General features: G+C 45.4%; 3 protein-coding genes across 3 annotated transcripts; 2 read left to right on the top strand and 1 right to left on the bottom strand.

Moving 5' to 3' along the window:
* Window positions 1-7,949: 7,949 nt before the first annotated feature.
* MCYG_08194 (conserved hypothetical protein) lies at window positions 7,950-8,708 on the top strand (the record flags this gene model as incomplete). The annotated part of the gene is made up of 4 exons (XM_002843065.1): window positions 7,950-7,988; window positions 8,045-8,301; window positions 8,459-8,508; window positions 8,620-8,708. 4 exons carry the CDS (start codon window positions 7,950-7,952, stop codon window positions 8,706-8,708), a joined length of 435 nt encoding a protein of 144 aa, XP_002843111.1.
* A 1,339-nt stretch (window positions 8,709-10,047) lies between these two features.
* MCYG_08193 (conserved hypothetical protein) lies at window positions 10,048-10,800 on the bottom strand (the record flags this gene model as incomplete). Its single annotated transcript, XM_002843064.1, has 3 exons — window positions 10,048-10,085; window positions 10,144-10,594; window positions 10,786-10,800. 3 exons carry the CDS (start codon window positions 10,798-10,800, stop codon window positions 10,048-10,050), a joined length of 504 nt encoding a protein of 167 aa, XP_002843110.1.
* Window positions 10,801-11,137: 337 nt separating this feature from the next.
* On the top strand, window positions 11,138-13,810 carry MCYG_08192 (conserved hypothetical protein; the record flags this gene model as incomplete). Its single annotated transcript, XM_002843063.1, has 8 exons — window positions 11,138-11,613; window positions 11,661-11,767; window positions 11,818-11,936; window positions 11,990-12,797; window positions 12,848-13,037; window positions 13,093-13,165; window positions 13,212-13,607; window positions 13,661-13,810. The coding sequence occupies 8 exons, from the start codon at window positions 11,138-11,140 to the stop codon at window positions 13,808-13,810; spliced, it is 2,319 nt and encodes a 772-aa protein (XP_002843109.1).
* Window positions 13,811-14,105: the final 295 nt, after the last annotated feature.

Raw genomic sequence — 14,105 nt, 5'->3', positions numbered from 1 at the left:
CCACCGCCAGACCTAGAAGAGGAGGAGGACGCCAACTACTCGGGCCAGGGAAAAGACTAGCTCCTGTGTTAAAGCGCACACAGGAGCCCCGAGAAGATATACTGCAAGAATGGCAAAGGTTCCAGAAAGGAAAGATGGAAAGTCCACACATCGTTGTAGATGCTATAGTGAATCAAACCGCTGTAGCTAGAACTATGATAGATACTGGCTGTAGAGCCTATGGAGTAATAACATCAGCCTTTGCCAGGAAGCAGCGTATTAAGCGTATTCCAATCACACCACGTGCACTCTCCGGTGTGAATGGACCGACGGGCGAGACGATAACAGAAGTAGGGTACATGACCCTAGATATCGCGGGCAACCGACAGGAGCGTGTGTTCATGTATATCCTGCCGCGGGCAGCAGGGTACGACATTATATTGGGAAGGGGTTGGATGGCGGATCAGGACGCCTCATTGGAAAAACAGACGAGGACATTGGTTTTTAATCGGACAGGGGTTAGAGTAGAGGTAGGGGACATGCAGAGGAAAATGGATATAAAGGAAATTTCAGCCGCAGCCTTTAGCTGCTTATACAGGAGAGCAAGGAGGGAGAAGGCGCAAAAGGGAGACCTCGATGAGCAGGAGGCAGGGTGCCGTCCACGAACAACGTCAGAATCTATCTGGCGAAGACCTCACCAGACGGCTCCCAGCGAGTCTGTAGGACAAGGTGCACAAGCACCAACAAGGCCGGTCTGGCGATGCCATCACCAGACGGCTCCCAGCGAGTCTGTAGGACAAGGTGCACAAGCACCAACAAGGCCGGTCTGGCGATGCCATCACCAGACGGCTCCCAGCGAGTCTGTAGGACAAGGTGCACAAGCACCAACAAGGCCGGTCTGGCGATGCCATCACCAGACGGCCCCTATCGAGCCCACTGCACAGAGTACGCTGTGCGCACAGGTGACAACAGAGCCTGTCTGTGGAAGTCTTCACCAGACAGCTCCTGTCGAAATATTCGCAGCGAGCATGGCGGACATCGAGAAGGCTCTAAAGGTAAAGCCACGGACGGATCCCAGAACGAAGCTACCGCCGCAGTATTACGAGTACCTGGACGTGTTCGACCAGAAGGTAGCAGAAACGCTGTCCCCACATAGACCAGGCATCGATCACGAGATCGAGCTAGTCGAACAGGACGAACGGGGAAACAAGCCAAAGATCCCCTGGGGCCCCCTCTACAACATGTCCAGAGGCGAGCTATTGGTGCTTCGGAAAACCCTTACGGAACTACTAGAGAAAGGGTTTATCCGCGTGAGCAACTCACCTGCGGCCGCCCCTGTACTGTTTGCCAAGAAGCCAGGAGGAGGACTGAGGTTCTGCGTTGACTATAGGGGCCTAAACAAGATCACCCGGAAGGATAGATACCCCCTTCCTCTAATAAATGAGACACTACAGCGGATTTCGAAGGCGAAATGGTTCACTAAGCTCGATGTGATTGCTGCCTTTCACCAGCTTCGGATAGCGGAAGGATCGGAATGGATGACGGCGTTTAGGACACGGTACGGCCTATACGAATGGCTCGTAACCCCATTTGGTCTAGCTAATGCACCGAGCACATTCCAACGATATATCAACTGGGTACTACGGGACTTCCTGGACGAATTCGTATCAGCCTATATTGACGATATCTTGATTTTCACAGAAGGGCCCCTCGAGGAACACAGAGCGCAGGTAAAGAGAGTGCTCCAGAAACTAAGAGAGGCAGGACTACCTATCGATATTAATAAGAGCGAATTCGAAGTTACTTCTACTAAGTATCTCGGGTTTATTATCGATACTAAAGAAGGAATCAAGATGGACCCCGCGAAGGTTAACGCTATTCTGGACTGGCAAGCACCGCAATCGGTAAAAGGGGTGCGAGGGTTCCTAGGGTTCGCAAACTTTTATCGGAGATTTATAAAGGACTTCTCAAGGATAGCGGCCCCCTTAACGGAACTTACTAAGAAGGATGCCGAGTTTAAGTGGACGTCAGAGGCTGATGCGGCCTTTAATGAACTCAAGAAGAAATTTGTGGCCGAGCCTACCCTTTTGCAATTTGACCCGGAACAGGAGACTATACTAGAAACTGACTCTTCCGGATATGTGGTGGGAGGCACCTTAATGCAGTACGACAACGAGGGCCTTCTTCGCCCCTGCGCCTTCTACTCAAAAAGGAACTCCCCGGCCGAGTGTAACTACGAGATCTATGACAAGGAACTACTCGCAGTTATCCGGTGCTTAGAAGAATGGGAAGCGGAACTCCTAGCAGTTGGCTCTTTTAGAATCCTAACAGACCATAAGAACCTGGAGTACTTTGCAACGGTCCGACGGCTAACAGAGCGACAGATGAGATGGGCAGAATTCCTGAGCCGGTTTAACTTCAAGATGATCTATCGGCCAGGGATCCTAAACTCGATGGCAGACGCGCTCTCGCGGAGGGAGCAGGATATGCCCAAAGACATATCAGACGAACGGTTGGCCTATAGAGAGGTAAAACTACTAAAGGATGAATGGATCGACACAAGTAATAGTAGTAAAGAGGACCTCCCTGGTATTGGCATCAAGCTCTCCGCGAAGCCCGAAGTATGTGTACTACCTATAGCGCCCAACGGTAGGCCATTAAGGCACCCTGGTGATGGCATCACGCCCTCTGGAACTGGAGGCCATCACCAGACTGGCCTTGAGACCGACGAACTGCGGAGTATTTGGGAGAACGCACGGAGAAATGACCCCGTTATACTGGCACTGGAACAAGCGGTACGGGAGAAGAGAGCGAGGTTCCCCGTCCACCTCGGGGTAAAGGCATCGATAACGGAGTGCTCTCTAGCACCAAACGGCGAACTGCTCTGGAGAGGGAGGAGGTGGGTACCCGATAGCGAACCACTACGGACAAGAATAGTACAAGATACCCACGACTCTGTGCTCAGTGGCCACCCAGGAAGAGAGGTTACAACCGCCCTAGTAGGTAGACAATTCTACTGGCCAGGCTACGCGAGAGATATTAGACAGTTCCTACGGAACTGCGCGACCTGCAGAGCCTCAAACTCCTGGAAGGACCGAAGACAAGGATTACTCAAGCCCTTACCCGTACCGGATAGATTGTGGAGTGAACTCTCTATGGACTTCATTACTGACCTCCCGAAGAGCCAGCGCTGCACTACCCTATTGGTAATAACGGATAGGCTAAGCAAAGGGGTTATACTGGAACCTTGCGAGAAGATAGACGCCGATACCGTCGCTAAGATCTTTATTAGGACGATATATAGGCGGCACGGACTACCACGGGCTATAGTCACGGATCGCGGAACGCAGTTTACCGGAGCGCTTTGGACTCGGATCTGTCAAGTCCTAGGGATAAGGAGGCGCCTATCGACCGCGTGGCACCCGGAGACGGACGGTTCCACTGAGAGGATGAACCAGACAGTAGAGGCCTACCTACGGAAGTACGTGAACTACCTACAGGACGACTGGCACGACTGGCTCCCCTCAGCAGAGCTCGCGATTAATAACCGAGATGCGGCGGCTACGGGCGTGTCCCCCTTCTTCCTAGAGCATGGGTACCATCTAGACGTGGTGGATTTTCCGGAAGACCTGACGGCAGGAGCTTCTGACTCAAGGAGCCCTATCCAACGAGCGGACGCCATCTTACACAAGCTGAAGTCAACTGGCGAATGGGCACAGGCTTCAATGGCGGCCGCCCAACAGGAGCAACAGGATTTTGTGAATAGGTTTAGGGACCCAGGCACGCAGTACGAAGTAGGGGATTATGTATGGCTAGATTTGCGGAATATCAAGACGGACCGACCCTCTAAGAAGCTTGACGCGAAATGCGGAAAGTTTAGAGTCTTAGAGAGGATCGGAAGCCACGCTTATCGCCTAGATACCCCCGGGACGATACATAATGTGTTCCATATAAATCTACTCCGTCCTGCAGCCTCAGACCCACTACCTTCGCAGCGAGTACAGGCCTGGCGACCACCTGGGATAGTTGGCGAGGACGGGGAGCCCGAAGAATTCGAGGTCGACCAGATAGTAAAGGAACGGACTAGAAAGGGACAACGGCAGCTACTAGTGAAGTGGACGGGCTGGGACAAGCCAACCTGGGAACCAGCCTCGGCGCTACAGGAGACCGCCGCCCTCGACGCTTTCGAAGCGAGAACCAGAAGGGGGGCGTAATGTAAGGGGTTGGACCCCTATTCCCTTCTCGGGTCACCGCGCGCTCCGTAATCGACGAGGCAGCAAGGCCTGTCTGGAGATGCCATCACCAGACTCCCCCTTTTTACTCTCGCGCACGTGACCCTCAACACGGTCACATGACCTCAACGCCTGAAGCTATAGCTCCATCCCCCATCACCGACTTCCTTCCTTTTCCCCTTTCTTCTTCTTCCCCATGTGTTTTGTCTTCGACTTACGGATACCCTTAGTTAGTTGAATAGAACTCTCTTCGGCCGTTAACAGTTACGCTCTACCTAGGGAAGGACTCTCCTTACTACTACTCCTTCTAGTCGGGAGAAAATATACTATACTCGCTGGCTAGGGCCCCTAATTAACTCTCTATCTACTATAAGTTTAGCATTAACTTCTATCCTCTATAATAGATAGTCTAATAGTCTTTCTCTACTAAACTTCTCCGCGTTTAGTAAGGCGGGTTTTGGCCGATTAGGGTGTGGTAGTGTCTATATCGAGGGGGCTAGTGAGGCTTAGGGGGTAAGATATACTACTAGGGGTATCCCCTACTCCTATACTCTCTCTCTTAGCGTGGCTAGCTACGCTATTAAGATTCTAATCTACTCCGTCTGCCTCTCCATAAGGGTACTCTACTACTCTAGAAAAGCTCCTAACTAACTTAGTGGCTGGTTACTATTCTACTGTCTATTTCTATTGTTCTCCTAGCCCTAATATTGGCCTTCCGCTATATCTATTGCGTTCTAATCTTCTATTCCAATGTTCCTATACCAATGTTTCTAATATCTTCTGTGTACTCGATGTACCCAATGTGTCTAATGTAACCAATGTGTCCAATATAACCAATGTGTCCAATGTAACCAATGTGTCCAATATAACCAATGTAACCAATATAATAATGTGTTTTGTAATGTTAACGGCCGAAGAGAGTTCTATTTAACTAACTAAGGGTATCCGTAAGTCGAAGACAAAACACATAAGGAAGAAGAAGAAAGGGGAAAAGGAAGGAAGTTAGTGATAGGGGATAGAGCTATAGCTCTAGGCGTTAAGGTTATATGACTGTATTAAGGGTCACATACGCGAGAGTAAAAGGGGGAGTCTAGTGATAGTATCTCCAGATAGGCCTTGCTGCCTCGTTGATTACGGAGCGCGCGGTGACCCGAGAAGGGAATAGGGGTCTAACCCCTTACATTATATTAGATAGTCGTTTTTATTAAAGACTTCATTAAGGTCTTCTTCTTGGGGTATAATTCTTTCTTCGCGTACGTTTTCCTATCCGAGTTTTTTGTCCTAGATCTATTATTCGGGGTATCTCTAGGTATAGTATTTCCTTTAAATTCTAGCTAAGTATTTAAATCCGTAAGTATATTTTCCTTATTTAATAACTATCGGACAGTACTCTCCGTACTCTCTTAGGATTTCTTTAATCTATACTTGTCTTTCTTTTAGTAAGTCCTAGCTATTCTATCCTTTATAAAAGTCATTCTTCGAGCGTTTTTCTTACTCCTTAATTTACTATAACTCTTCGTTTTCTTATTCTAATACTATATTTTGTCGTTCTAGTATTAGTATTCTAATAGTTACCCTAAGGTACCCTTGTAGTTTCCTCTTTCCTTAGTTACCCTCTTACTTACTAGCTAATAGCGTCTTAGTAGTATTAAGTTAGTTTCTAGTTTTCTATTATTTCTTTCTACAATCTCTGGTATAATATTCTAGTTTTTCGCAATAGAAATATAGCTTCTATTTCTAGTATTGTTTCTTTTTGTCGTCGCTTTATCCTTATTACTTAGTTGCGTCTAGTTCTATAGGCGTAGTATACTATTTATTAATTTACCTTATAGAGCGTCCTTATTTAGATTTCTAGTTATATTCTTTCCGTTCTATATCTCTTTCGTATAGTCGTGCGTTAATCCTAATAGCTTATTCGATTATCTAATATATCTATATTAGTCTCTCCTTAAGTCGTGCTATCTTGTCCTTAACTCTATCCTTAAGTCCTTAATAAAATTAGTCGGCTAGTACCTCTTCGTCCTATTCGAGGTATAATATAATCTATTAAAAGTCCGATATATATTATACTACGCTTCTAGTTTATCGAAGTTAATAGATCTTCTATACTATATTTCTCTTCTTATTAATATCGCCGAAGGTAAGTTTAAGTTTATTAATAAAGGTTTTATAATACTCGAGAATATTAATAATCTTATCGTTAATTTTATCTTATAGTTTATTAAACTATACTTGTAGATTAGATTTAAACTAGTCTATAGCTATTCCTTCTAGAAATATTAAGGCGGTAAGTACTTTATTGGTTTCGTTCGCAATCCTTATTATATTTACTACGAAGTAGAGGTCTATTTATACTAGAAACGTTCGTAACTTCCCTCGTTCTCCTTTAAATAGCGTCGGTTTATTGACCTTGAGTTCTCCTACTAACCCGCGTCCTTGGGTAGCTAATATTTATTATTGTCTCGAGTTATTATATATATAGGTTCATCTATTAGATAACTTCCTATAGACTAACCATTGGTCCTAAAGTTATCGATTCGGTATTAGGTACTATAGTTTTCTTTAGGTATTCTTCCTATAGGTTAGCTTACTTGTCGGGGTATAGAATATATATCTAAACTTTCTTCTATTTTATTAGGTTCGTAAGTCAATTTGTATTTAACTTTTGGCGAGTAAATAATAAGTCGGAATTAATATTTAGTTCTTATAATCATAGGTACAAGGCGATTAATACTATAAAGGGGGTTCCTTAGCCTATATAACTAGAAGTATACTTAAGAGAGAGAATTACTTAAGAACTCTTTGTGGATAGTTAGGTCGAAGTATTATTAGAGATATATTTAAACGGAGATACTCTAGTATTCGACTTTAAGGTAATAGCTCTAAGTCTAGCTTACTCCTATAGGTATAAGTTCCTTATTATAATTAAAGTAGTGCTCTAGTTAATTAGGTATAAGGCTTATTAAGGGATATTAGATAGATAAAGGAAGTATATTTATATTAATTAGTACTATAAAGCTATAACTTACTATAAAGTTAACTTTAATCGCGAGTATTAAAAGAACTCTTAATTAAAGTAGGAAACGAGTATCTTTATATATATATTAATCTAAATCTATATTATCTATTTCCTTATAAATCTATCGTTAGTCTTAAACCTTAAGTCTATCGTTAGATTTAACTTTTAAATCTATTATTAGATTCGAACCTCGAATCTATCGTTAGATTCCCTAGCGCCTTGGTAATTTAGATTCCGTATAATTACGTGATCCGCTCGTCCCAAGTTTCCTGTCCGCTCTGTGTTGGTCCAATGAATGTGGTTGTCTGAGCTGTGCCGTAGGTGGTCTGTAACACTTGAGTTCATAAATATCAGCCCAAATCAGCCCAAATCAGCCCAAATCAATCAAAATCAATCGATATCAGAATCGATCTCAGCCGCCAGGGACAGCCATTGCAGCCAAGGTATCAGTTGAGTTAAGCTTACTCTTCCGGGTAGTGTAATAGAAAATATTCACTTACAACCCCACCTTCAGACACCCACGGAAATTTCGACAACAGTGATAGTCATCTGCCCCATCTTGCATCTGATGTGTGTTGTATGACTGAAGGAAATATAAATACCTGTCTAGCTAACTTGAAATTAATTTATTCCAGAGATATTAAGGTCACCTCTGCTAAGCTATAACGATAAATTCTAGCGGGCAAGGAGAGGAAAGAAGACGCCTAACGCTCAAAGTAATGGTCTGGAAAGAGAAGGAGCTCAGAACCAAAAAGGAGGTAGGAAAATATCCTCAATATATATCACTGGGTTGGGGACGCTAATAAGCTCATAGACCATCTGCGACGACAACCATGATACGGATTGGCAACCATCGGCAAATAATGTCAGAATCAAACCTCCAGAAAAAACTTCCTTTGTCGTTGTCGATATCAGAGATAACCGTGGCGCAATATTTGTCCATGAATCAGCTAGCAACGAATACGTTGGTGGAATAGGGATGGACGAACAAGGAAATGTGGTGTTAATTCCCTGGAGCCCGGACTGGCACTACTACACTATCGGATCTCTTCGGGTTGGCTATATCGAAAGGTGATTTGGAAGAAGAGGGCTTGACTTGGTTACATCATCTGTGGTCGTTGCGTTGCGAAATGGTGGCTTAGTTTTCTCGAGATGGGAATTGTCACAAAGGGCGACGCATTTGGATAGTATGTTATTGTTAACCATATTTCACCTGGGATTTGACCAGACTCGATTACTCGTTGAACATCTTGAGCCGTAAGTCGGTAGACATCGCCAGTAAGTGAACCTAATCGGTAAGTGAAAGCCGAAGAAAAAGCTGGCGGGAAAGCATAAACGTACTCTCCCGGTGTTGAGGCGGGCTAACCTCACGAGGGGTAGCCGCTGTAGTGGGCGGCGTGCAGGAGCTAGCTAGGAAACTTAAGTATAAAGTTATGGAGAGATGGTGGAAGTTGTACCTTTTGGATCAAAATCCTTAACCAGCCTTTGAAGAATATCGCTATCCATTTGTTGCTGTAGCTCTTTTATGCGCGACGATAGCCCAACCCGATCACTTTCCTTCATATTCGAAATTGCAGATGGGCCAATACCAGCAGCGCATAAAGCTACCATCGACGAGTTCGTGAGGCAATCTACCCTGGTCAAGAAAGGTAGAAGAGGCCTAGGGAGAGAAGGGGGTATTTTTAAGATAAGAGGGGTACTTACGTAAGATAAATAAAATATAGAGAGAGTAGTTTAGTAAGGAAAACCTTTATTATTAACCAATAATATAGCCACTTTTTACTTCGTAATATAATTATATAATAAGAATACTACCTTGCTGCGTGCCTTTATGTAAGTTTGTTATAAAACGAATTTTGAGAGCATGGCACATACTATGTATAGTCCGCCGTAAGAGTAGTGGGGGGTTTCGTCACATGATAGTTGGTTGGCCTAACCCCTCCAACCTTCTTAGTTCACTCATGATTTATACTATTAAGAGCCTGATGGAAAATTTCTGTGCTTTCATTCGGATCCCTGGGTACTGCTTGTCCCTAGAACCCGATACTCGCTTGGACATGTCATCTATCTCTATATCAACTCACCGTAAGTCTTTCCTACACAAGCGATTATAAAACGACTGATATCCTCACTTCACGTCGTACTCATGAAGCCTAGGAAGCTGCGGATTATTAATCGAATTAGTGCTACTTCTTGAACTCGACGGACGGCTTCCCAAATTATTCTATGGCTGAGCGAGATACAATACAAGAAAAAGAGCAAGCGGACTTGCAGACGGTGAGATAACCATAGAGACAGTTTACCCGCAAATACTGACTCAACCTTCAAAACTCAGACAGTTTACAATGTGTGGATGCGCGCAGACGGACTACACGAGGGCGAAGAATCCGACAAATGGATATTTTTTAGAGACGGATTTGTACGAGTCCGTAAGCGTGATTGGGTCACGATTCTTATAGAAGGATGGGCAGACAAAACAGAACGTTCGTTCTATATTCCGCCATGGCACTCGTGTGAGGTGCTAGGGTGCGAGATAAAATTCACTAAAGCTTGAGTTGAGAAAGTCCGAGTTGGCGGACACTTCGCATCATATCCTCACGACCGATTGTAATGGTGAAGCAGCAGTCTTTATCTCCAGTTGGAATTAAGGCTGTCATAAAACTGGCTGTCGTCTGGGCCCGTTCTCTCTCCAACCGCCATTGCGTACTTGTTTCGACTCCTTTGCGCATAATGGTGAACAGTTTCTCGATATTTTCAAGGGGTATGTCGGAAAATGCGAGTTGGATTTCTGTGGGGTGAGACGTTAATTATGTACGTTTAGTAAATGAATATATTATACTCACGTCGCTCTTCTCCTATAGTTATACAGAAAGTTAGCTACATATCGTTCGGTTACAGAACAAAGCGACGTACTTTCAGGAAACAAGGCTTGCATAAAGCAAAGGTAATGTCGGCTGCTAGCAAAACCTTTCGCTGCGGCAGTAGACTCAAAGAACCGTTTGGCGCGCGCGTCTAAACCCATTCTGTATTGTTCATAGTTGTCAAGACGAAGGAAGTGCTCTACAACACGGTCGAAGGCTTTTTGGGCGCATTCCGTTGGCGGGATTGCCAATACAATAGAAAGGAAAAGATGATCGCTAGCTTCCTGAATCTTTGTGTATGCACGACGAGCTCGAGATTTCCGCCATGCAGTTTGCGATGCCCCAGTACTATCGGATTTAGGCTCTCCCCAAACGAAGTCTAACCGGCTTGCCAACAGCTCTTGATCGTGTATTGTTAAACCCATCATTCTTAGTTGTCCGGCCTTTCGGTCAACCTTGGCAATAGTTCTGTCTGTGTGCCTATGGGGGTTCGGGACAGCCGCCTGAGGGGTGTGCTGGTCCATAGCGATGATCAGCAATCAATATGGGACGGATTGATATGGAATGATATGGAATGAAATGAGATGTGATGGAGGAAGTGTTGGTACTTATAGTTTTGGTGGGGCCGTTGATCTACTAAGGCTTGTTTATTCCATTCCATATCATTCCATTCCATCCCACTTTGCTGACCCACCTGCAACAGCAACATATTGTATCGTGATTGGTCTGCCCCCGCCTTCTAGACCAAGGCTCGCTTCATATGCGATGTAAGACTGCGGATGGAACTATGATCCATAGGCACGATATAGCTGAATATAGTAGATTGAAGGCTTGGATATAGCTGCATGATGCAGGAAACAATACGTATGCAAGCAAAGAGAAGTTGATAGCAATTGAAAATGTAGTGCCTTCGTTCACAGGAACATAAAAGAAGCAAGACGCCCCTAAAATCCTAAGGCAGAGATAACCATTCAACGAGACCAATTCAAATATCTAGATATAGTTACCATATCCCAATCTATCCCCTAAACTCCCTCCTGCCCACTATGGCCCAGACAGAGAATCTCACCGGTCAAACCGTTGACGCCCCGCCGTCGCCTCCCAGCAGCCCAAGCCAGGAACAATACCGCAAGTGTACTATAGAGGACGAGCCTATAACTATGAATAAGTCCCTTTCTTCCGCCAAACCAACGTCGGCTGGCCAAATTTTACCGGAGCACCCACATTCTTCCCCAGCTATAACACCTTCAGGATACCCAGCCCAGAATCTCCCCAAACACCCTCATTCCTCTCCCTCTTCAACGCCACCCCCCAACTACAGTACTCCTTGCGTTCCCAGCTTCGTAACCCGGGAAGAGCTTAAGGATATTCTGATGGAGGTCCTTCGAGCAAAGGAATCGTCGGGTACTGCGCAGACCACCCCCGGCCCAACCACCGAGCCAGACATGCAGGCAGACGAGGACAAGTTGGATAAGGAAACGAAGCTCATGTCAAAGCTGGAGTACAAGACTGTGAACGACATGTAAGATCACACCAACCTCAGGAGGGATCAAGCTGACTCTTTTCAAGCTGGAACAAGGAGCAGCGTGCTTACGAGCTTACGGAAGGCCTGGAAATCTCGACGGACTCATGCGACAAATATGAAGAATATCTCTTCGTCGTTCGACATAGACACGGTACGCTGCAAATCTGATTGGGACTAACATAGAAGCTGACTTTACCAAAGGCCGTATCACCGGAGAGATTAAGACATATCTTGACTTCAAGTCGTCTGGACTCGTGGGTATTCTTCAACGTGTGATGGACAACGTTTTGGCCGTCAATTTGCGAGAGGATAAGCCATCGGTAGGCCGCTAACTCTTATAAGTTCTATGGTGGCATGGATCTGATAGTAGCAGGTGCCGGCCGACATTCTCTTCCATTTTGTACCGGAATTCGAGGATCAGTATAAGGCCCTTGGGGACGAGTCCATTGTCGGGAAACGGCTTGGCATACTTGTAGACTTCCTGAAAAAACACTTCTCACCTTTAGAGGATCGTTTAAATCCCCTGCTGGACCACCAGGAGATTACCTTTGAGCTCCTTGGGGCGTTGTTCAAGCCGAATGAACTTATATTCATGATCGACCAGTGTTCAGGGCAACCCCGATGTTTTGTTTATGACTCCGGTGAGCTTATAAAACACAGCCAAGGGGATTACTTCGAGATCGAATGTCGCTCGCTCGACTACGACGGAAAAGTGTTTGGTGAAGTAACAGCGATGCTCCGGGTTCCAAAATTTCGATCGGCCAGAAGGATATCCGACCTGGGGGTATTCCCTCTAAATTATCACGGCAGAAAAGCCGAGATCGAAGCGGAACTGGTTGAGAGAGGTCGCAAGTTCGAGAGTCTCAAGGGTGTTTCATATAATGAATATGAAGGTTTTGCCCACCTTAAAACGCCGAAAGGTCCGTTCAAATTCCACGTGACCGGCCGTATGATGGTTGACGCCTTGGCGTTTAAGGAGAAGAATCCGAACTACGGGTTGTCAGAGGTAAAGGAAGAGTACTCGGATAGGTTTTTCTCCTTTTCTGACGGTAAGTATGAAAGAGAGAAATGCCAGAAGAAGGTGAAGTCTCGAAACCTGGACTCAAAAAACATGACGGCCAGGGAGTACATTCTCTGTAGCCCAACAGTTCTGGGCTTTAGCCTTAGCAAAAGGGACTGGGGTAAGAATCAACGTCGCCCTAACATCTTAACGGCGCTAATATGTGAGCAGCGGAATTCTCGGTCTCGAATATCCGTCCTATCGACTGGAGCAAGCTGTCATCCTTCGATCATCTTGAGATACCCAAAGAAAAGAAAACCATGGTCAAGACGATGGTGGAGAGCCACAGACCTGGGTCGGAGAAATCGTCGTTCGACGATATTGTCGTCGGAAAAGGGAAAGGTCTAATATTTCTGCTGTAGTAAGTTGTCTCTCAGCTGCCTTGATGATTACCTAGTTAATGCTGGCTTTCACAGCGGGCCTCCTGGGGTTGGGAAAACTTTAACAGCGGAGAGTACCGCAGACCTCCTCCGAAGACCGCTCTACTCGGTTTGTCCTCCAGCCCCCTTGTGCGGTCTCGCTCTGACTTCAATAGGCCTGTGCCGGCGATTTCGGAATCAAGACGGAAGACTTGGAAGGCCATCTGTCTAGAGTCCTTGACCTCGTTCGTCGCTGGGATGCGATATTGCTCCTGGATGAAGCTGATGTTTTTCTGAGCGAGCGCAGCCTCCAAGGTCTGCAACACAATGCTCTCGTCTCTGTGTTTCTCCGCTCGCTCGAGTATTTCGAAGGGATCATGTTCCTTACGACCAACCGACACAGCACGCTAGACCCGGCCATGCAGAGCCGGATACATGTTAGTATCAGGTATGAATCGCTAAGCAAGGATGCGAAAGCCCGGGTATGGAAAAAACAATTGAGCAACGCAGGTGCAAAAATTTCGGGAACGGAGCTGGAGAGGCTTCTGAATAAAAGCTCGAATGGGCGACAGGTAAGCAATCAATATACCCATGCCGTGTGCGGTGACTAACACGGCATATTTAGATCAAAAACATTGCCCGAGCCGCATTTGCATTAGCCAAGGGAAGGACAGTAACCATCACACATATAGAAACGGCTCTGAAATGCGCTGAAGAGTTCGACCAAGACTTCCATGGCGCAGGAGCGTTTGACAATATGAGAGCCTATACTTGATCGTTGGAGGGCATGATATAGAATGATGCCGCTGCGTTTTCTATGTTTCTGGCGACGAAGACCACCGAGCCAATTCTCTTACATCATCTTCTATCTCACCCTTTAACGTTAGTAAGCTTAAAAGGCTTAAGTATAGGTATAAGTCTCTACTAAATATAATAGAGGTAGTATATATAATCTAACTATAGTACTAATTAAGTATAATATTTAATATACTCCTCTAGCTTATATAAGCTATAAATAGATATATTGAGTAATTTAAATAATTTAAATATATAGAATAAAGCTAATAAGC

Source organism: Microsporum canis, genomic scaffold (assembly GCF_000151145.1).
Source record: "Microsporum canis CBS 113480 supercont1.8 genomic scaffold, whole genome shotgun sequence".
Lineage (NCBI taxonomy): Eukaryota > Fungi > Ascomycota > Eurotiomycetes > Onygenales > Arthrodermataceae > Microsporum > Microsporum canis.
The sequence above is the reverse complement of the archived record's forward strand: the minus strand, read 5'-3'. Positions and strand labels throughout refer to the sequence as shown.